This window comes from Kogia breviceps, chromosome 4 (assembly GCF_026419965.1).
Source record: "Kogia breviceps isolate mKogBre1 chromosome 4, mKogBre1 haplotype 1, whole genome shotgun sequence".
Classification (NCBI taxonomy): domain Eukaryota; kingdom Metazoa; phylum Chordata; class Mammalia; order Artiodactyla; family Physeteridae; genus Kogia; species Kogia breviceps.
This window is the reverse complement of record NC_081313.1, coordinates 169312035-169335245: the sequence shown is the minus strand read 5'-3', so window position 1 is coordinate 169335245 and position 23211 is coordinate 169312035. Positions and strand designations below refer to the sequence as shown.

General features: G+C 49.4%; 1 protein-coding gene across 39 annotated transcripts in view; it reads left to right on the top strand.

The window, feature by feature from the left end:
- Nucleotides 1-2796: 2796 nt before the first annotated feature.
- EPS15L1 (epidermal growth factor receptor pathway substrate 15 like 1) overlaps nt 2797-23211 on the top strand; it is a 101621-nt gene continuing 81206 nt past the window's right edge. For 15 of the 39 annotated variants that reach the window (XR_010840409.1, XM_067032395.1, XM_067032397.1 and 12 more), the window contains exon 1: nt 2797-2938. Coding sequence is in view for 29 of the 39 variants with exons in the window: in XM_067032395.1 (XP_066888496.1) it covers nt 2906-2938 (33 nt within the window). In the remaining 10 variants the exon portion in view is untranslated. The remainder of the gene's footprint in view (nt 2939-23211) is intronic. The other 24 variants (XM_067032376.1, XM_067032394.1, XM_067032373.1 and 21 more) reach the window with 6 other exon arrangements.

Sequence of the window (23211 nt, the reverse complement as noted above, 5' to 3'; positions counted from 1 at the left end):
TGTCATATGTGGTGAGAGGCCACTGTGTTGGATGGTGCAGCTTTAGGCTCTGGTGAGAGAGGCCCCAGGATGGCTGATTACTGCCCAGGGTGGCGGGCACAGTAGTAGAGGGAGTTCCAGGTCACTGCTGCTGGCCAGGTGAGACTCTCACCATTGAGCCTCTGGTTCCAGTCAAGACAGGATAGTCTCTGTGGTTTTTGTTGCCCCTGTAGACTCTTGACAGCGAGGCTGGAAGCCTGCACAATTTTCCCAGACAAGCTTACCCCTTAGTGCCCCATCACGTTCTGTGAGAAGGACATCAGAAGACGGGCGAAGAGGAGAAGCCGTTTTTTCCAGGCTCCTGCCGGCACCTTAGGCAGTGGGGACAATAGTGGTGACTTTAGTAACAATGGCAGAAACAGTGGTGGCTGGTGAGGACCGGTATCTGGGTTCCTGCTCAGGGCCCAGTGGTTGTGGGTTCGGGGTAACACCCTTTCCCTTTTGACTTTTAGTCCTAAAGAGGCTAGCAGCTTCCTACTGTTACTAATCTTAGGCAACCTTGCATTTCTCCTCTGTTTTTCCAATGCTTTTGCACTCAGTCTCCTCTTACAAATTATCCTCTGTTTGAAATATCTAGGATGACTTCTCTTTTCCTTAAGGAAAATGGACCAATAAAGCACCCAAGGCAGCTAAAAGCCTCCATCACCCCCACCAGGACCACCGCTGCATCTTTCCAGCGGTCCCACTTGCTTCCATCCATCCCCTCTCCATCCACTTTGCCTACCTTATCCAGAGCTGCTGTTCTAGAGCAGCTGTTCACGTTCAAAACCCTCTGGTGAGGGACTTCCCTGGTGGACCCGTGGTTAAGACTCTGCTCTCCCAATGCAGGGGCCCTGGGTTCAGTCCCTGGTTGGGGGACTAAGATCCTGCATGCCGCACGGTGTGGCAAAAAAAACCCCAAAACACCCTCTGGTGGCCTCTCATTTCTCTTTGCACAGGGAACTGAGGAGTGAAGGAGCACCATGAGGCTGAAAATTTGGAGCTTGGAGAGCAAGGTGGTGTCAAGATGAGGCTGGATCACATGTGGTCTTATTTTATTGCTCTTCACACAGGGCTCTCCAATCAGACCATATGTAATCCAGCCTCATTTCAAGACCCTCTGTCTTGCTGTCTGAGTTCCAGAGCCTCAGTCTCAAAGTGCCTCTTCGCTACTCAGCCCCTTCTGCTTGTGATGGTTCTGAGGCCCCACCGTCACTGCAGTCAGGCTCAACCTTCAAGTGTCACACCATTGGACTACTCTGTAGCACTTGTCACTGGTTATCTACTTCCTCATGTGATTTTTAAAAATCAATTAATTAATTATTTTTTTGGCTGCATTGGGTCTTCGTTGCTGCGTGTAGGCTTTCTCTAGTTGTGGCGAGTGGGGGTTACTCTTCGTTGCGGTGTGCCAGCTACTCACTGCAGTGGCTTCTCTTGCTGTGGAGCATGGGCTCTAGGCACGCGGGCTTCAGTAGTTGTGGCACGCAGGCTCAGTAGTTGTGGCACACGGCTTAGTTGCTCCATGGCATGTGGGATCTTTCCCAGACCAGGGCTTGAACCCATGTCCCCTGCATTGGCAGGAGGATTCTTAACCACTGTACCACCAGGAAAGTCCCTCCTCATGTGATTTTTTTCATGTCTGTTTCTTTCCTCTAGACCTGTGGTTCTCACAATGGAGGGGCCTGGGGACCAGCAGCCTCAGCACCTCCTGGGGATTTGTTAGAAATGCCAAAATCTCAGGCCCCACCCAGATCTGTAAACCAGAATCTGGAAACCTAGTCTACTTAACAAGTCTGGGTAGCTCCAGGGTGAGACCTGTTTGTGTAGAGTGTGTGTCTGCCTGGCTCACAAATGGAGCACCTGTATTCAATGAGCATTTGATGGTGAATGGTTGTTGAATGAATCAGAAAGCACACTCTGCTCATTTGAAGGGCACGAGGTATGTCAAGTAACTGAAGACACTGGAGCAAGCAGCTGTGAGACTCCAGAGGGGAGGAGGTGGACAGGAAGCTGTGCCCTCACTACCCCAAGATCGCACAGCCTTCCAGCTTGTCTGCCTGAGAAGTGCCACTATCACAGGAGACCAAGTAAGGGGAAGCTGACCCGTGGTGAAGAAACCTTGTGCCACCGTGGTCAGCTACTCAGCAGAACCTTCCTTCCTCATCCTTTTAGTGGAAACCGGCCACAGATGAGTGGGTGTCTATAGTAAAAGGAAGTCAAAACATGTCTAAACAAATAAATGTGCCTCCATAATCGTCCTCCAGCAAACACCAGGTGCCTGCCCTGTGCAGGGCGCAGCGTGAGGCAGAGGTGGAACAATAGCAAACACATATTACCATTCCCTCTTTTCAGAAGAGGGGATTGGGGGCGCAGAGAGGCTGCTTAAATGACTTGCCAAGATCACACAGCAAGAAAGTGGACACACACACACACACACACACACACACACACACACAGCTATCCTAGGAACAGGGCGCCTTGTTGGGCAGGGTGAGGGTCCCGACCCTCTGCCAGGTGGGCGACGGCCTCTTCATAGTGCTTTTGCCAGGAGCACGGCAATGGGAACAGCATCCCTAGAAGAGGGCCCATCATCGGCTAGGACCTGGAGGGGTAATGAACCTTGGCAGAAGAGCCGAGGAATTGGGAATGAGGTGGTGAAGGAGCGCGTGAGGCACTCTGCAAAGGTCCCGGGCCCCGCCCACTCCGGCTGGGGCTAGGCGCGCGCGGCCCCGCCCTCAACCCCCTGCCCTTCAGGCTCCGCTGAGCTTGCGCGGCCTTGCTTCGGCCCCGCCCCCGCCGGGCTGCGCGCGCACCGCCCCTCGCACTAGTGCGCACGCGCGGCCCCGCTCCGTTTCCCCCGGAGCTCGGAGCCCGAGTCCGCGGGAAGATGGCGGCCCCGCTCATCCCCCTCTCCCAGCAGGTACGGGCTGGCCAGGCGGGTTGTGGGGGGGGGGCCGGGGGCTGCGCCGCCGCCCGTGCGGGGCGCTAGGTGGACGCTGCGGGGAGGCCTAAGCGCGAGGAGGCCCAGCTGGGCGGCGGCGGCTCGCGCTGAGGGGCCCCGGCGGAGGGAGGGCGTGTGGTCCTGAAGGTGACAGGCCGGTCCGGCCCTGGGCCTCCCGCGCCAGAGCGACCCTCTGCGGGCGGCGACCCCGTAGGCGGCGCCGCAGCGCGTATCTGCTCCACCCGGGGCCCGGCCTTCTCCGCAGCTTCCAGGCCGGGTGATGCACGGTAGCATTGGGCTGCTTCCCGGGGAGGTGGCCCAGGGGAGCAAGCATTTCTGCGGGTGCGGCAGCCTCGCGGGTCTTTGTCTCCTGCCGGGTCCCAACGCCGGGGCGGCAGTGTCCCTGCCGCGGCGGAGGGCAGAGCCCCGCCGGAGCCAGGACCTGCCAGCAGTGCGATCCCGGACTCTTTTCTTCTTCCACCCGGAGCTGCTTCCGCCACCCCTGCGCGGTGAAAGGGAGAGGGGTCGCAAGTCTCCGGGCGCCTTGCGGTGCCCTCAGATCAGCCAGATGCTCTTACTAAGGGACAGTATCAGCGGCGCGACACAGACGTGCGAAAAAGAGCCATGCGCAGGCAACCCTGCCTTCTGGGAGGGACGTTCATTCATTTATCCATCCGTCAGACGTGCGTTGGGCCAGGTGTTGGGAGCGCAGCAGTCACCCAGATCAACAAGGTCGCTGCTCTCCTGGAGGTGACACTCGTGGGAACTAGAAACTACCTATGTCCTGCTAATAACAGCTGCCTTTATTTGCTGAATATCTGTGTTGTACCAAGCACCGTATTATACGCACTTTGCCAGAATTATCTAGCACAGCATTGGGATTGAGAGTGAGAACACAGGGTAACATCATCTTGTGTTCAGATCTGGGCTCCAAGGCTTACTTCTCTGACTGTCCTTGGACGAAGCTCTTAGCCTCTCTATGCCTCAGCCACCTCATTTGGAAAATGGGAATATAAAAAAAGTATTGAGATTAGGTGAAGATTAAGCATGTAAAGCACTTAGAACAGTGCTTGGCACATCGGACTCACTCATTGATCCTGTAATTTTAACTATTATTTAATTATCTGGCAGATTTGGACATTTGGAAATAGAGATTACAGCTGTGAGAATGCCAAACCCCAGGAGAGCTGTTAGGCAGGTTGACATGACTGGTTAGCCGATCCAAGGAGAGAGACAGTGCATACTTGCTAAATATTGCCAGAACTAGTCAATTTGTAACACTGTCACTAAATTAAAAGCATTAGAGACCGGTGGTTATTAATTAACACATATGAAAGTGCTCTGTAAACTATTAAGTGCCCTACAGATGTTGGGTATTATTATTGATAGCCAGTTGCTACCTTTTAGGGTATGGTGTGGGGTGGTGTGAAACAGGCTTAGGCTCATTTAATGAGGAAGCGCCCTGGTTTTTAAAGCTTCCTATCCAGTTTCGGCACCTGCTTTAATTTGAACTTTAAAAAAAATTTTTTTAAATTTATTTTATTTTAGGCTGCGTTTGGTCTTCGTTGCTGCGTGTGGGCTTTCTCTAGTTGTCGCGAGCGGGGGCTACTCTTTGCTGCAGTGCGCGGGCTTTTCGTTGTGGTGCACGGGCTCTAGGCGCGCGACTAGCTGTGATACGCAAGCTCTAGAGCTCAGGCTCAGTAGTTGTGGCACGGGCTTAGTTGCTCCGCGGCATGTGGGATCGTCCTGGACCAGTGCTTGAACCCGTGTCTCCTGCATTGGCAGGCAGATTCTTAACCACTGCGCTACCAGGGAAGCCCTTAATTTGAACTTTGATGACAATAGCTAAGGTTAATTGAGTGCTTTAGAGCTTATTAAGTGCTTTCCATGTGCTTATCCACACAACGAAGAGAGGGGATTCTTACTTCTTACGTTACTGATGAAGGATTAGCTTTAGAGGAAGGCAGTAGTTTGCTGCTGTGAAGTAAGGTGTGAAAACCGGAATCAGGTCATGTGATTCATCTGCTTAGCACTTTTTAGAATAAAATCCCAATCCCTCCCCAGGAATCCCTGCTGGTCAGGTGCCTGCCAGCCTCCCCTGCTTCTTTCTCACCCTGGCACCCACACTGCAGCCATACTTGTGGCTTTTCTGTTCTGCTCGTAGTTTAAGCTCTGTCTGTCCTTATGATGTCCCACGGGCTGTTCCTCCTTCCTGAAGTGCTCATCCCTATTTCTTACCTTGGTGGTGCCAGTGCCTGGCTCCTTTCAAGTGGCAGCTCAAATGTCATTCTCCCCAGAGGCCTTTGCTGGTTACCTGTTGTAAGTCCCCTTCCCATAGCACTGTGCCTCCGCCACACCACCCGTCAACACCAGTCACGGTCCACAGATGTCTGTGGGTCTCTTTGCTGTCTGTGGCCCCATTAGACCAGACACAGATCTCTTGCTCAGTGCTCCTGACTCTGTGCTCAGCACCCAGGGAGTGTCAGGTAAACCCATGAAGCAGGGACCAGCGAGTTGCACCACCCAGCACCCTTCACAGGTGACTTTTCTTCCCTCCATGTGGCTTGGGGTCTGGGCCCTTGCGGATGGGAGCATATTCAAACGAGGAGCTCAACAGCCTGAATCCCCTGGTGTCTGAAAAGTTCAGGTCATTGACTGGTGTGCTTTTTCCTTTTCCTTTGTTGAATGATGGCATGGCCAGGCTTTCTTCCTTGTGTAATTATGTCAACATTTACACCTGTTAAGTGAAGCACTGTGCCACATGTTCCTGTCGACCAGGTGTGAGGCACAGACCTATCAGGCACTTCCAGTCTAGCTGAGGCTAACACGAGTTCAGTTCAGTCTAACATGAGTTCACAGTTATTACAGGGGAAGCATTCATATAATTCCAGTATAATTTCTGGTTGGGGTCACTAGGGGAGCCCCCTGGAGCAGGAGGCCGTGGTCTGGTTGGATTGAGGTATAGGACACACTTGGAACGTGGATGGCCAGCTGAGGGCGAGTGAAGTGGGTAGCCAGTGGGATTGTGGAGGGTGGGGTGTTTGTCCTCTGCCTCAGCTCTGTCTGCTTCTTTCCCATCAGCATCTTTCCTGGTCTGCTCCCTACTCTGCCATATCTGTGATGTCCTCTCCCCATGTAGTCTCCTCTGACCCTGAATATAAATCTTGTTAATTTGAAGAGTAGGTAGTTCTCCCTCTAGAAGTGATTTTTTTCCTCCATCAATGTCTCATTGATTTATGTTTCTCCCAGTGCCCCCCTTCACATCTCCTCTGTAATTGCGGCCCACCCTGGAAATGCACCTGTGTCCCTTACCCCCTTTGTACCCCCTTGTGCTCTTGTAGGTTACTGGCGACCTTGCCCCAGTAACCTACAAGAGCACATGGTGGTCCTTAACTCCAGTGACCTGTCCTTGGGACTGGTCCTCCTCGAGAGCCCTGCATCACTTGTCCGTCACTGTCGCCTGCCCTCAGCCTTTACTGTCTCTCTTCTCGCAAATTTCAGCCTCTCCTGCTTGCATCCTTTCTTTCTGTTATGTTCCTGCCTCTGGTGCAGAGCACTCTAACACCGCCTCCCAACCCTCCCCAACCCCCAATGGCTAGAACCTCATGCTGTGACCTCCTGCTGCATCCTGCCTGCCCCAGAGGCCTCTTTGGTGCCGTCTTCCTTCAGCCCCATCTGAACGGGAGTTTTCCCTCCTGTACCTTCTGTGGGTCCCTTGCGTGGCCACCAGACCCAGGGAACAATGGTAATGGGAGGAGAGCGTCAGGCTCAGTGACAATGAGAGTCTGCCCGGTGCCCAAGGAGTTCCTTCTTCCTTCCTCCCCACTTAGTAATATGCTTCTTTTTAATGGGTACCACTGTTTTAAGAGTGTTTTATTCCCATTTTTCAAATGGGAAACTGAGACCCAGAGAAATTAAGTAACTTGCTGAAGTCTCATAGCTGGTGGGTACAAAGTTGGGGTTGAACCCACATCTGTCTGCCTGCAGAGCCCTGCTCTTTCCGCTCTCCTAGGCAGCCTGCTGGCCCACAGCAGCACCAGGCAAATGTGTCTGGAATGAAGACTCAGTGCTTGGGACACTTGTTTGTCCTTTTGTCCCTTGTTTTTTTTTTTCCTCCAAAATAATTGCTAGTTTCTGTGTCTTACTAGAATGTTAATGCAGTATAAATTGGCGGGGGGTAGAGAGCCAGGTTTTATTTACTTATTTTTTAAAATTAATTTTTATTGGAGTATAGTTGCTTTACAATGTTGTGAGAGCCAGGTTATAGAGTAAATTTGGCTCATCCTGTAAGATCCAGAGTTCCCTGGCTGTCTCTGTCTTACTGACCTGCCTCAACCTGGTTTTTGTTGACTACATGGGGCTCCCGGTAAAGCACGAACATGTAAGTTTTGCCCCTTCTCCCCAACTTTGAGCTTTAAAACAACTTTCCCCTGCCTGGTTCTTTATCCTGATCAGTTGATGGGGGAAGCAAGTGACTGTCTTTGATCAGATGTGTTGGACAGAGTGTCCACTCTCTGATGCCTCAGGCTGTGCCGACAGCCCCGGCCACAGGTGGTGAGAGGCACCTCATCAGCCCCACTCCAGGGGTGCTGTCCACTTCGACCTGAACTGAGTAGCCAGCACTCACTCGGAAAGCTACTCGATACTCTTCCTCGGGACGGTGCTCTCCGAGCCCCATTATCATTTGAGGCCCCTTCAGGGTGCCTGTTTTTCAATGTTAGGGTTCCCAGATATTCTTTCAGTGACCTCAGTTATGCAGTACTTTCTGCACCTCAGTTTCCCAATTCCAAATTGGGAATAATACCCTATACCTGTTTTATCTGTCTCAAACAACAGTGGAGTGTCAGAATCCCTCAGGGTGATAGACATGTGTGCAAAGTGCCTTCATTTGTGTAGCACGCTGTTTGTTCAAACATTTACTGGGCATCTTCTCTTGGCTGGTGATTTCTGGGCAGCAGGATGTACCAGCAAACCTGAAGACCATCCTGCCACAGGGAGCTGAGGTTCTAAGGAGAGGGCGCAGACGTACAGAAATGAACAAACACGTACACAGTATAGTGATGCCATCTGCGCTGTGAGAAGTGTAAAGCCGAGGAGGGCACAGTCAGATACGGAGGTCTGGGAAGGCCTGGAGTCCACACAGTCTCCAAGGACTGAGTAGGAAAGGCATTTGGATGGCTCAGATTATCCTCCCAGTCACCCTGGTCAGTCATCCTTGCTTTATATAAAGGGGTAAACTGAGGCCCAGAGACCTTATGTCATTTGCCAAAGGTGGCACCCAGCAAGCTCACGCTGACACAGCTCTTCTGACCCCTGTCCTGGGCTCTGCATTGCACTGCAGTTTCCTGTCTTGGAAGTTTTTTTTTTTTTTTTTTAAAGCTGCCAAACGTTATGGTAGTGTGAGGTCTCATTTTTTTTTAAACAGTGGTCCTGCTACTTCATCATTAGGTTCTATGGAGTCTGGTGGAGAGAAGATCACTTGTTTACATTTTTATTTTATTGTTTTTGAAGGTGGAGGGGGAGATGGAAAGACCTGCTTTATGAGGGATCAGCAGGCTTCCCTGCTGCAGTTGGTACTCAGTGCTTCCAGAGGCTGATGGAGGAAAGAGTGGGCCATGCCCGGCCCCCAGGGAGAGTGCGCTCTGCTCAGGCTGCGGAGGCTCAGGTCCCAGCTGGAGGAGGGCCGGGTGACTTGCTTGCACTTGGGTGTGTTGGAGACGGCTGCCTGGAGGAGAAGGGGCATTTGGACTGGGCCGTGGAGATCCTGGGAAGGGAGGGAGGCATGACATTTCTTTTTTTTTTTTTTTTTTTTTTTTTTTTTTGTGGTATGCGGGCCTCTCACTGTTGTGGCCTCTCCCGTTGCGGAGCACAGGCTCCGGACGCGCAGGCCTAGCGGCCATGGCTCACGGGCTTAGTTGCTCCGCGGCATGTGGGATCTTCCCGGACCGGGGCACGAACCCGTGTCTCCTGCATCGGCAGGCGGATTCTCAACCACTGCGCCACCAGGGAAGCCCGAGGCATGACATTTCTGACAGAGGCAGAGCAGAATGAGAGAAAGCCAAGAAACTGGAACTCCAGCTCAAAGGGCTGAACGTGAGGCCGGGGATGGGAGTTTGGGGTACATGTCCCTCTTTTAACTAGGGTGACTTAGGGTTGAAGGGAAGAAGGTGGCATGGTAAAATGGGACACAGGAGTCTGTGCCTGGCCTACAAATTGGCCTGAGACAAAGGGGCCTGACAGGGTGTCTGCTTGTCCAGAGAGTGGCTGACGCAGACGTGGGGGAGGAAAGGAGATCTGCCGCTCTGTGGCCCAAAGGCTGCTCCTGCGTGGAGTGCTTTGCCTGCCACAGCAGTCTTACTGCTACAGGCTGATGGAGGGGGAAGTAGAGGTTACAGGTGACCGCAGACAGCCAGCCGTCTCCTCAGATTGCCGCCCGCCCGGCTCTGCCTGCTGAGTGGGATTGTTGCAGTTCTTGATAGCAGAATCGATTTACTGACTGTGTTCTGGACTGGCTGACAGAGAGTCGGTTCTCCTCCTTTTGTACATACTCGCTGAAAGCAGGGACAGGGGGTGCCTGGCTGTCATTGTCTATGGACTGGATCAGGCCTCTGCCCCACCCAGCACACTGCACCCCTGTATCCTGCACCTCCCAGACCTGTTCCTCTGCCCTGCAGCCCCTAGGCCCTTCTTTCAGTTGCTTGCATATTCTCTCTTGCCTCAGGGCCTTTGCACATGGTATTCATGGCCTCTCTGGATTGTTCTTTCCCCCACTTCATCTCCGGTTAATCCCTACTCCTCTTCATATCTCAGCTGGCACATCATTTCCCTGACAGCCTGGCCCAGCTTTTCTGTTACTGCCTTTGGGGATACCCTGTACTTTTCCACATACCAGTTTGTAATTTTCTGTTGGTGGGAGTATTTGATTGATGGTCTTTCTCCCCCACTGCCGAGACCGTGTCAACAAAGGCAGGGGCTGTGCAGGTTTTAATTTGACCTTGTACCCTAGGTGCTAGGAGTCATCTGTTGAACTAAAGGCTGACGGGTAGGGCAGGTCCGCATTATGAGAGGCAGTTAGGAGCTCTGGCAGTTCTTGAGGAGTGAAGTGACATGTTTAGATTGTCTGACTGCTTATACAGGGAATGCCCAGAGCTGGGTACTAGCTCAGAGACATTTGCTGTGCTGCAGTCCTGAAGTGGTACAGAGCAACCTGGCGTGAGGTTTCTGGAAGAGCAGAATGGCTGATGATCAAAGGAATATGTGGATTGGCTACCTGGACAGGGATCCTCTGAGTGGGGGCAGGAAGCAGGAGGAAGAAGCAGGTGTGGTGTGGGCAGCCAGCAGGACAAGACAAGCCTTTGTGGGAGCCAGGTGGGTGGCACCAGGTGGTGGCTGTGTCAGTTGAGACCAGACCTTCATCACCTTTGCAGCAGGCCCTCCGGGCTGGGCCAGACCCCACATTGAGACACAGCCCATCTCCTGGGGACCCCCCCGCCCATGTTACATTTACTGAGCACCTACTTTGTGCTGGCTCAGAACCAAGATAAATAAAACTGAACACCTGCCCTTCAGATGGCTGAACTGGAGCCGGGCTCCCAGGCACGGATAATCTGGACACCCTGTGGCGGACATCCTCGTGGAGGTCCGGTGGCAGCCCGCAGAAGTGGAATGAATTGCCTCCACCAGGCTGGACATAGGAGAGGAGGAAGAGAAGACCTGCATCTCCCTTTTTCTTTTCCCTCCTCTGTTCCAGTAGGACCGGAGGAAGCAGAGGTGTGCAGCCTTTCAGTCTGGCTGCTCGCCCTTCCACCCCCATCTTTATAGTTTGCCCCTCCTAACCACTCTGCCCAGTCAAAGCCCCCGTTCCCAGACTCTGGTCACCCGGGATGTCCCAGAGTGGTGTTGCAGAGAGATTTTGGGCACAGGTCTTACATGGAAGTAAGGGAGTGTGGTTGGATACCTACTTTGTGCCCATTCACCACTGACTCCCTGTCGGGGAGGTGTCATTGTCATCATACTCGTGCTTATTTCTGAACAAGGAAACTGAAAAGGGAGAGAGGTAAAATGCCAGGTGTCAGACCTCCTGGGGAGGTGGGGTGTCTGGGTTGGCCCACAGATCTAAAACTCCTGTGGATGCCACGTTGTGGGCTCCTGGGAGAGCAGGAGCAGCTCTATCCCTGCTGTGTCCCAGCATCTGAAGCAGGCAGGTGATGGTCACCTGTTGATTGCTGTATGCTCTGAATAGCAGCCAGGAGCGCAGTCTCTAGCTGCTCTTGTTGGTAGTCGATTGGTGGGAACATTTTGTATTTTATGTCTTGGGTGAAGAAGCAGGCATGTACGTACTCTACTGGTGACGAAAGTCAGGTCACCCCCCTCATCCCTGGGCCAGCATCCTGATGGCCAGGCCCCCACTCCTCCCCAGGGTTCCTGATGCCTCTTCACTTCTGCTGTGAGAGAGTGTGGGAAGGGGTTCTCTGATTTACTCGTGACAGTAACAAGCATCCCTGTTGATCCGTAGAAGATTGCCTTTTCTTAACCCACATAGGATGGGCTTTTCAACTTTACATTTCCAGCGGAGAAAGAAAACTATCTTCTTTCAGGCTGTTTTTAAAGGGGGAAGATTAAACAAGAAAAAAACTTGACAGTGAGGCCCTCTTTAGGAGACTGCTTAACAAGGACTCTGAAGTTTTGGGGATGGATTAGCCCTCTAAATTCCCCCACACCCGAGAAATGGCACTATTGGAGGTCCCAGAACCCTATAGACTTTGGTATGTGTGATCACAGATGTTTCTCCCTTTGGGTATTTTCTTTGATAAAGGTTAGGGCGGCTTCTGTGCCCTCAGTGCACCCCTACATCATTTTGAACATTTTGAACACTACCTCTGTGGAGAAGAGGGTTCCCAAAGGGATGAGCGGATACCCATGATGCCTCGTGGGTCGGGCAATCCTGTGGGTCACTGTGGTGCTCACACATCAGGCCAAGGAATCAGCATTTTCTTACAGGCCAAGTTTTTAGTTATTGGCATTTGACTTTTTTATTTTTTTGTTGCCTTTTTGCCACTGGAAAATATTCTTTAATTCACAACCCTGTAAGTGGGTTTTTATAGGTATGTACTTAACCCTACTATGTGTAAAATTGTATGTTAAAAAAAAAACAACCACTGAGACTAAGAGAACTGGTAAAGACTCTTCTGTCCTGGTATTGGGAGCAGCTCAGCCAGCTAGTTGCGTAAGAAAATGAGTATGATGTATACTATAGCGTGTCCAACATTTGGTGAAATATTTTATTGTTTGGTAAAAAGATCATTTGTCACGGCCAGCTGTAAGGATGACAATTCTTTGTAGATAAAACCTGTTCTTCTGTCTCAGTAACAATAATAACAACCACCATAAAAATAGTTATAACAACTGCTTCCCTTTGTAGGATGTGTTTTACCTACATATTCTTTTTTTTTTTTTTTTGAGTGTATTATTTTTTTTTATACTGGAGTATAATTGCTTCACAGTGGAGTATAATTGCTTCACAATGTTGTATTAGTTTCTGCCAGCACAACAAAGTGAATCAGCCATATGCACACACGTATCCGCATATCCCCTCCCTCTTGAGCCTCCCTCCCACCCTCCCTATCCCACCCCCCCATCTCACCCCTCTAGGTGGTCACACAGCACCGAGCTGATCTCCCCGTGCTATGCAGCTGCTTCCCACCGGCCATCCATTTTACATTTGGTAGTGTATGTATGTCAATGCTACCCTCTCACTGCGTCCCAGCCTCCCCTTCCTCCCTGTGTCCTCAAATCCATTCTCAACGTCTGCGTCTTTATTCCTGCCCTGCCACTAGGTTCATCAGTACCATTTTTGCAGATTCCATATATATGTGTTAGCATACAGTATTTGTTTTCTCCTTCTGACTTACTTCCCTCTGTATGACAGACTCTACGTCCATCCACCTCACTACAAATAACTCAAATTTCGTTCCTTTTTATGGCTGAGTAATATTCCATTGTATATATGTGCCACATCTTTATCCATTCATCTGTCGATGGACATTTAGTTACCTACATATTCTCATTTGATACTTATGGAAATGGTCAGGGCAGTCACTGTATTATCTCCATTTTACAGATGGGGAAACTGAGGCCCTGAGAGGCTTTGTAGCTTTTCACTCTGCCTCTGAGGGGTGGAGCTTTTTTTAAAAAATAAATTTATTTATTTATTTTTAATTTTTGGCTGCTTTGGGTCTTAATTGCTGAGCATGGGCTTTTTCTAGTTGCAGCGAGCGGGGGGCTGCTCTTCATTGTGGTGCGCAGGCTTCTCATTGCGGTGGCTTCTCTTGTTGCAGAGCACGGGCTCTAGGAGTGCAGGCTTCAGTAGTTGTGGCTCGTGGGCTCTAGAGCGCAGGCTCAGTAGCTGTGGTGCACAGGCTTAGTTGCTCCGCGGCATGTGAGATCTTCCCGGACCAGGGCTGGGACTCGTGTCCCCTGCATTGGCAGGCGGATTCTTAACCACTGTGCCACCAGGGAAGTCTGAGGGGTGGAGCTTTGTCTGCCTGAGAACTGACCACTCTCCACCCATCTTACCCACTCCATCCCGAGGTTTCATCTAAATCTCACCTGTCCCATGAACAAACTTTTCCTGAAGGTATGGGCCCAGTGTTGTGGGTGGGGTTGAATAAATGTGAAACCTCCACCCCCCAAGTAGTGAAATGTAGGGAGGGGGCCTGGTCATAACAGTAGCCTTAACATAAATTAGGAATGTGGGAGAGAGGGACTCATTTCATTTGGAATTTGGGCAACGTCTTAAGCAGGGGGTTTGGTGCTGGGGCTGGAAGGTAACTGGCTTTCAGCAGGCAGATCCCCCCTCCCCCCAGGATAATTTGTGCCCAGACAAGGGTGAAAGGTGCACAGTGAGTTCAGTAGAGCATCTGCCAGACCAGGAAGGAAGGCGGGGCTTGACGGCGGTGTGTGTGTCTGTGAGCAAGTGAGTGTGTGTGTGTGTGTGTGTGTGTGTATACGGGTGAGTTTCGGGGAAGTTAACCTGGCAGGATGAGGAGGTGGCTTTGGGGTGCATTGAAAGCATGGCTGGGTGGAGCTTCACACTCCCTCAGCAACCACAGAGGGTCTTCGAGCAGGGGCATGACCTCGTGCCCAATGGGATGGAGGGGGAAGCTGGTGAAGGTGAGGTTCCAGCTGAGAGGCTGGGGCCTGGGCAGAGGTGTGTGCAGAGCGAGGAGGGGGTAGGAAGGCCACCCTCACTGCTCTGTCTACCTAGTACTGTCTACCTGCCTTCTCGGCAGGACAAAGCTCCATTCCTGTGCTGCCCTGCCAGTGCCTTTGTGTGTTTGTTCCCTGATCAGACCGTGATGTGATGCTCTGCTCTGTGGTGGCGGGGGCTGCCTTTCTGCTCACAGTGGAATCCGGGAGCTTGGCTTGGTGCCTGGTGCCTAGAGGACTCCTAGGCTCTGAGGAAGAGCAGTGGCCAGTGTGAGGCTGGTCGTGCACCTACAGAGGGGAGCAGGGAGGAGGCACAGAGAGCTGCTGACTCGATCTGTCCTGGGGATCCCTGGGTCCTCGTGTAATGTTGGGCCAGGGCTCAGAAGATGGCAGGGATGTTGGAACCCTGGGGTGGCCGATGTAGAAAAGGAATTTTGGGAAGGTTCGGGGCACACTTGGGGCAAGTTGGGAGCACCGTGAGAAATGGGTGCTTTCAAGGAGGGCTGTAGGTGCCCTGCTGTGTAGGGGGCACTTACTGCTAAGATGTCGCCCCTATGAGTCTCTTCAGGGCCTGGTCCATCGAATGGAGGAAGGGAAGATAGAATGGAAATGATGGGGCGGGGGTGTTCTTTGTGACGCCTGGAGGAGTGGTGTCCAGGGAGGGCTGCAGGGAGGCCAGGGCTACCTTGATCTTTTAATTTATTTAGTTTTTAATTGAAAAAATTTTTTTTGTGTTGGGGGGGGCACTCCACGAAGCATGCGAGATCTTAGTTCCCCGACCAGGGATTGAACCCATGCCCCATGCAGTGGAAGCACAGAGTCTTAACCACTGGACCATCAGGGAAGTCCCCAGGGCCACGTTGATTTTAAGCTGCAGTGTTTGGCTGGAATCTGCTCTCTGCCCCACCCACACTGCCTGGGCAAGGTCCCTTTCCAGTGCCATCCACCTGCTCCTCTGCATGGCTGTACTCAACCCTGTACCCCTCTCTCTGTGCCCGTCCTGTGGTCCCCACAGGACCCCACTCCCTTGGTGTTTTCTTGACAACGGCACCTCCTTCTGTCTCCGTTGTGGGCCTGTCTTCCCCCAGCGCATCCGTGTGGGTGCTCCTCAGCCTGTTGGTTGTCTCGTGTCCCCTCGGGCAGGCTCAGCAGCGTAGCCACTGTCTCCTTGCCCTCGCAGGTGTGTGTCTGTGGGCTACACAGTTGCCCTCCATCCTGTCTTTTCCTCATAGCACTTACAGCCCGCTGCGTGTGTTGTCATGTCTAATGACATTCTCCTCCAGACCAGGCGTTCCAAGAGGCTGGGGTGGGGGCGTGGTCCCCTTATTCACTGTTGCACCCCCATGGAGGCCAGTGCCTGGGACCAGGCAGGCACTCCATAGATACTGCTGGAATGGAAAAGAGATTTCCACCTCGACGTCCCATAGGGACATCCCAGAGAAACATGTTCAAGGGGGAGCAGCCCCCTCTTCTCTGCGTGTTTCCGCATCATGGATGGATGTATTCTTTGGGCCTCATTCTCCTGGAGGACGATGGCAGTCTCTCCCTAGCTATACCACAAGTTCCTCCCCTCCCTCAGTTCACCTTCTCACGAGCGCATCTTCTCAGGTCACCTTCAAGAGGACAGGATGACATTCTGACCTCTCAGCAAGGGGTGTGCAGACCTGTCATCTCATTGTGTCTGCCATTCCTGCCTGGTCCTGCATCCTGTGCAGGGCAGTGTGTTGGAGCAGGAAGGCTGCCTCCAGTGACTTTTGTTCCTCCTCACTTCTGTTTCCGGTAGATGGGATTGAGAGTGCTGGACTCCCGGAGTATGGAAGCTTTCACACCTGATTCTGTGTCCTTCCAGATGGCGTCTCACCCTAAATTCCCCCTGCCTGGCTTGTTCACTCTGATGCCTCATTGTATGTCTAAACTTTCAGGTGTGGTTCTCTTGCTCCTTGGTTCTCCTTTTAGGAGAACTCCCCCCATGTCATGTCCCCACTGCAGGCCCTGAGTTCTGCGTGGGTCAGAGGGAGGCCCCGCATTCTGTGCCAGATGGCAGGCACACGTCTTCAGCTGGCCTTCGTCATGGCGGTCATTTGGGTCCCTGGGGAGAATTGTGTATCATCCTTCAGATCCCTCTTCTCCTTTCGCGTCTCCTTTTCCCTTTTCTGTCCTATTTACAAAAAGCAGTGTGTGCCAACATGGATCACTGGAGAACTCAGAAAGCCGGGAGAGGCAGCCATTTCACAGGTAGGAATCACTGTACACATGTGGTGTCCGTCCTGCCAGGTTTAGATCCAAGTGGATGTGATCACTGTGTGCTTACCAGCCAGGTCATAACTGCGTGCTGATTTGGGCCCTCCCTTTTCACTTGAGCAAACATCGTAAACGTTCTCCCTGTGCCATTTTTACCGCTCTGTGGTATTCTGTCCCAAGGAGACACAGCAGTTCATTATTGGCGTAACTAGTTCTTGACTATTTCCAGTCCTTTACTGTCACCTGCAGTCCTGCCCTGAAGAAGGGCAAACTTATCTAACCCTCTTGCCCTTCTGCCTTCCTGCATATCTGATCATTACAGAATCCCAGGAGGAGACCCTAGAGTATCGGGAAGGCCTAAAGAAATTCTGATTTTTATTATTTGACAAAAGCAAATTCTGGTTTTGTCAAATAATAAAAAGAAAGAAATTATTTGTTAAAGAAATTAACAAATAAAGAAATTCTGGTTTTTATTATTTGACAAAAGCACCATCCTGCCAGTGATAAAGCTACTTTTCATTTATCACACTTAAACCTGAAGCAGCTTGTACCATTAAAATCCTTGCCAGAGCAGAAACACATCAAATGTTGGTCTTCAATTATGTAAAATTTTAAGCACACTAAAAGTAGAGGGAGGAGTTTAATGAACTCCCATGTACTCAGCCACCCGTTCACAACAGATGCCAACGTTTTGCAAATGTCTTTACCCAAGTGTTTTTCATCTTAGAAATCATATTTCAATATGCACTTCTAGTAACTGAGACTGTTTTCTTTTATATTACCACAGTGCTATACCACAACTTAATTAATAATAATCTGATACCCAGTCCATATTCAAATTTCCCTGATTATCTAAAAATATCACCTTGTGTTTGGTTGTGAGATCTCCTGAGTCTCTTTTTTTTCTAAATTTTTAAAATTTTGAGGTAATTGTAGATTCACATGCAATTGTTAAAAAACAATGATGCAGAGAGATCCTGTGTATTCTTTATCTGGTTTTTTCCAGTGGTAATTTTTAAAAAATATTTTATTTATTTATTTATTTATTTTTGGCTGTGTTGAGTCTTCATTTCTGTGCGAGGGCTTTCTCTAGTTGCGGCGAGCGGGGGCCAATCTTCGTTGCCGTGTACAGGCCTCTCACTGTCGTGGCCTCTCTTGTCGCGGAACGCAAGCTCCAGACGCGCAGGCTCAGTAGTGTGGCTCACGGGCCTAGTTGCTCCGCGGCATGTGGAACCTTCCCAGACCAGGGCTCGAACCTGTGTCCCCTGCATTAGCAGGCAGATTCTCAACCACTGTGCCACCACGGAAGCCCTCCAGTGGTAATATTTTGCAAATCTGTAGGACACCATCCTAACCAAAACATTGACATTGCTACAGTCAGATGCAGAACAGTTCCATCCCCACAGGGATCTCTCTAGTTGCCCTTTTACAGCCACACCCACTTCCCTCCCACCTCATTCCTTTCTGAATCCTCGGCAACTACTAATCTGTTCATTTCTATAATTTCAGCATTTTAATAATGTACAGTGGAATCATACAGTATGTAACCTTTGGAGATTGGCCTTTTTCACTCAGTATAATCCTCTGGAGATTCTCCTGGGTTGTTGTATATATCCGTAGTTGATTCCTTTTCATAGGCAAGTAGTATTCCATGGTGCTTTGGGACCACGGTTCATTGAAGCAGTTACCCATTGAAGGAGATCTGGTGTGCTTCAGTTTTGGGTGATTATGAATAAAACTGCACTAAACATTTGAGTACAGGATGTTCTGTGAACTTAAGTCTTCATTTCTCTGGATGAATGCCCAGGACAGTTGCTGGGTCCTGTGATAGTTGCATGTTTAGTTTCGTTGTTTTTTTTAATAGCTGCCAAGCTGTTTTCCAGAGTAGTTGTACCTTTTTACATCCCCACAAGCTCCATATGAGTGATCCAGTTTCTCTGCATGCTTACCAGTGTCACCAATTCTTTTTTTTTAAAATAAATTTATTTATTCTTATTTTTGGCTGCGTTGCGTCTTCGTTGCTGCACACAGGCTTTCTCCAGTTGCCGCAAGCGGGAGCTGCTCTTCATTGTGGTGCATGGGCTTCTCATTGCGGTGGCTTCTCTTGCTGTGGAGCACAGGCTCTAGGCATGCAGGCTTCAGTAGTTGTGGCTTGTGGGCTCTAGAGCGCAGGCTCAGTAGTTGTGGCGCATGGGCTTAGTTGCTCCGCGGCATGTGGAATCTTCCTGGACCAGGGCTTGAACCCATGTCTCCTGCACTGGCAAGCGGATTCTTAACCACTGTGCCACCAGGGAAGTCCCGGTGTCACTATTTCTTGTTTTAACCATTCCATTAGGTGTGTGGTGGCCTCTCACTGTGGTTTTTCAAGACAATTTTTTAAAATTGAAGTATAGTTGATTATAATGTGTTAGTACAGCAAAATGGTTCAGTTATATGTGTAACTGTTCAGGTTCTTTTCCATTATCAGTTATTACAGTATATTGAATATAGTTCTCTGTCACAGTGGTTTTTCATTTACATTTCCTAGCTAACGATATGCTGGCCATCTTTTCATGTGCTTATTTGCCATCTGTATATCCTCTGGTGAATTGTTCCTTCATGTCTTATGCTCATATTCTCATTGGATTGTTTCCTTTTTTGTTGTTGAGTTTTGAGAGTTCTTTATGTATTGCAGATACTAGTCCTTTGTTGGATATGTGATTGGCAAATACAGTTGACATTTGAACAGCACAGGTTTGACCTGCACAGGTCCACTTATATGTGAATTTTTTCTTTTCTTTTTTCTTTATTTTTAAAAGAATTTTTATTTTATTTTTTTCAGTAAATGTGTATTATTACAGTACTACTTGATCTGAGGTTGGTTGACTCCATAGATGTGGAACTGCAGGTACAGAGGAACTGTATATGGAGGGCTGACTATAAGTTACACTCAGATTTTTGACTGTGTGGAGGGCGGGCACCCCTAACCCCCACGTCATTCAAGGGTCAGCTGTATTTCCTTCTAATCTGTAGCTTGTCTCTGCATCCTCTTAACAAGGTCTTTTGTAGATCAAACATTTAAGATTTTGATGAGGTCCAATTTATCAATTTTTTTTCTTATGAATCAGGCTTTTGGTGGCAAGTCTGAACTCTTTGCCCAGCCCCTGATCCTGAATATTTTCTCCTCTGTTTTTTCCTAAAAGTTTTATAGTTTTACATTTACGTCCATGATCCACTTGGAGTTAATTTTGTAAAAAGTGTGAGACTTAGATCTCCAGGCTCATTCTCTTCCTCTGGATGGCTGGTTGCTCCAGCACCATTTGTGGAAAAGGCCTCTTTCCTCCTGAGTGGCTTTTGCACCTTTGTCAGAAGTCAGCTGGGCACATCTGTGTGGGTTTGTTCCTGGGCTCGCTGTTCTGTTCCATGGTTCTACGTGTCTTTCCCTCCATCAGTGCCACACTGTCATAATTACTGTAGTTTTATAGCAAGCCTTGGAATTGAGTAGACTGATTCCTCCCACTTTATTCTTTTTCAACATTGTTTTAGCTCCTTTGCCTTTCTGTATAAATTTTAGAGTAATCTTATCTGTATCAACAAAGAATCACATTAAGCCTGCATATCAGCGGCATACACATTTATCACATGTTGTTGCATTGGCGTCCAGAAGGCCATTCCACTCAGTTTATTTTCCCACTGGCAGGGCCCAAGATGTGTTTCCACCTTTGCCAACCCTGCATGGCACCTCTGTTTGACTTTGTCAACCTGATAGCAAACAACTAGCATTTCATTCTATTTTGCAGTACCTAAATTGAACATCTCCCCTAACTTTTCTGCATCTCTTCTTTCAGAATCACCTTTTTCTTATCCTTTGCTCATTTTTAAATTGGGATGTCTTTTTCTTCAGGATTTATGAAAGCTCTTTCTCATGTCTCAGTTCTCTCGGCAGTGTTCACCTTAGCTCTGGCTTAGAAACTTCTCATCTGGCAGTTGGAGTGAGCTGTCAGTTTCAGGGAGGTTCAGGATGCCCCAGTGTTTGCTGATGCTCTTTCAGTGCTACTGAGTTATGTCCTGGTTTCCTCACCTGCAGAACGTGGTCTGGCCTGCCTGGAGGGCCGTGCGCACTGCCAAGGTAATGGTTGTGCAAATAGTGAGGGGAACTATCTCTAGGTGGAAGGCGAAATGCAAGGATTATCAAGTGAGCACTTCTCTAGCCTTGTTTTTGCGTCGACATCTTGCTTTCCAAGGAGGAACTCAGACAGGGATGTCTTTTGGTGTTATGTGCCTAACTCCCTGCAAAACTTGGCAACAGCTTTGAAAAACACAGCCGTTATGGGGTCTCAGTTTTCCTGAGGAAATGGCAGGCTGCACTGGTTTTCAAGTCAGTTCATATGCTTAAGTCAAGCCTTGCACTTTGACCATGTCTGTTGAATAAAATGTACTATGACATAATCACACGTTTTGCCTTTTCTTAGGTGAGCATGCACAGGAGGTTGTGCAGTGGCCCTGTGTCTGGCTCTGTCATGCCTGGGCTTTTTTTGCAGGGTGCAGAGTAGGTTAGTGCCACATGGCCTGGGTCTCCTCTGGCTCCGTCACTCCTTGGCTGTGTGACCCTGAGCAAGGTAACCTCAGTCTCCTCACCCATAAATTGGGACGAACAGTAGTACCTGCCCATAGCATTGTTTGGGACAATTAAATGAGGTACAGGATAGAAAATAGTGAGGCTCAGTAAATGTGATCCACTATTTATCAGAACAAGGAATTAAGCTTTTCTAGAAGTTTTAAAATGAAAATTAATTTCCTTTACAAATGTCATTTTGAAACAAGCAGGGCCAGCGATCATTGCTTTGTTTTGCATAAGAGCTCCTGCCCAAGGATGAAAGCAGGAATCAGAGAGCTGGATGGACTCAATCCTGAGAGGGTTAGGTGTGGCCAGAACCCCAGTCCTCAGGGTTTCCCCTCCAAAGTAGTACTGCTGTGTTCCTCATCTCAAGCTGGTTTTCTCCAGCTTTGAAATTGTGCACACTTGCATGAACTGTGGAGTTTAAAGGCCTCCCAGCAGAAGAATGTGAACTTGTTCCCTGATGTGCTGCCCTCCCTGTCTCCCCATTTGTAGGTTGCCTCTGGGGTGGAGGTTAGAGTGAAGAGGCCACAGGAACTTTTCTTAGTATTTTAGGAGACCAACTGAAAGATCAAATTGAAAGTTTTATTGAACTTCAATGAATAATTCAGAGTCAAAGATGGCGTCTTAGCACAGTGGGCTGGTGGAGGAGAACACCCTCCTGGGCCGGCTCCTTCCGTTCTTGAAGCCATCTCAGAGCTGTCTGCAGCCTCTTACACTGAAGGCCCTGTCCCCTGGCCTGTCCCCTTTCTACCTTTGCCCCTGGGCTCGCTTTGGGGTTAGGCAAAGGTGGGCAGCTCTGGTGCCCACTCTCAGCTCTCAGGGGGCTGTGTCCCAGCAGAGTGGCTGCCTGCACCAACGAGCTGTTTGTGTCTGAGGTCTCTGCCCGTCACCTGGGGACTCGAGGCCTTAGCAGCATTCATCCTCAGCTCTGTTGCAACGGTGTATTGGGCAGCTTGCCGGTGTGACTCCGCTGTCGCCGGGAGGAAGCAGTGTGGTAAGAGGAAGTGCCATTAGATCTGGTGTTGTTCTCCCTTTACTCCCCCTTCTGCTTATGTAGTGCCTGAGGTACGTGTAATTAAATCAGAACCTCTCACTGCTGTCATTGTCCCAGGTTACCCAAATTGATTCCTGTACTTAGAGAGGAATGGGTGAGGCATATTTTGTGGGTTTCCGTTAGTTGTAGGTCATTTGGGATCAATACCTGGCCATAGACTGTCTATGGGATGAGCCCTTAGCATCATGGTCCAAGCTTTGGGCCTGGGGCTTCAGCGCCTTTTCTGGACTATTTGGGGTCTTGTTCCTCCTGATTGTGGATCTAGTTCAGAAGGGTTTGGGAAATTTGAGACAGTTATTAACCATCTATGCTCCAAATATCATAACTTTTTTTCATTGGAATCGTGGTAGCTTGGAAACCTCTCTCTTGCTTACCACGAGATCTTAAAAAAATCCCACTGGAAATGCATTTCAGACCTGTGCCTCTCTGATTGCTGGCAGGAAGGGGACCTTTGTCAAGGTAGGGGTCCCTAGGGTCTGTGCATTCCATTTCCATGAGCCGGAGCACAGGATGTGTGATCTAGACCCAGCACCGTTACCTTTACTGATAGATGACAAACAGCCTGCTTGACTTTGCTTCCTCTGTCAGCCTTACTCCTCCGGGGAGATGTGTTTTGAAAGCATGCAGAGCTTTTTTTTTTTTTTAATTAGTTAATTATTTTAAATTGAGGTTATAGTTGACATATAATATTATATTAGTTTCAGGTGTACGATGTAATGATTTGCTATTTATACACATTGTGAAATGATCACAATACTTAACATGCATCACCACATAGTTATAAAATCTCTTGTGATGAGAACTTTTAAGATATAATCTTAACAACTTTCAGTATACAGTACAGTATTATTGACTATATTAATCATGCTATATATTATATCTCATGACTTACTTATTCTATAACTGGAAGTTTGCACCTTTTGACCACCTTTACCCATTTCGCCTACCCCCTATTCCCATCTCTGGCAACCACCCATCTGTTCTCTGTATCTGTGAGTTTGGTTTCTTGTTTTTGCCTTTTAGATTCCACATATAAGTGAGATCATCCAGTATTTGTCTTTCCCTGTTTAACTTATTTCACTTAGCATAGTGTATTCAGGGTTCAATCACATTGTCACATGACAAGATTTCCTTCTTTTTAATGACTGA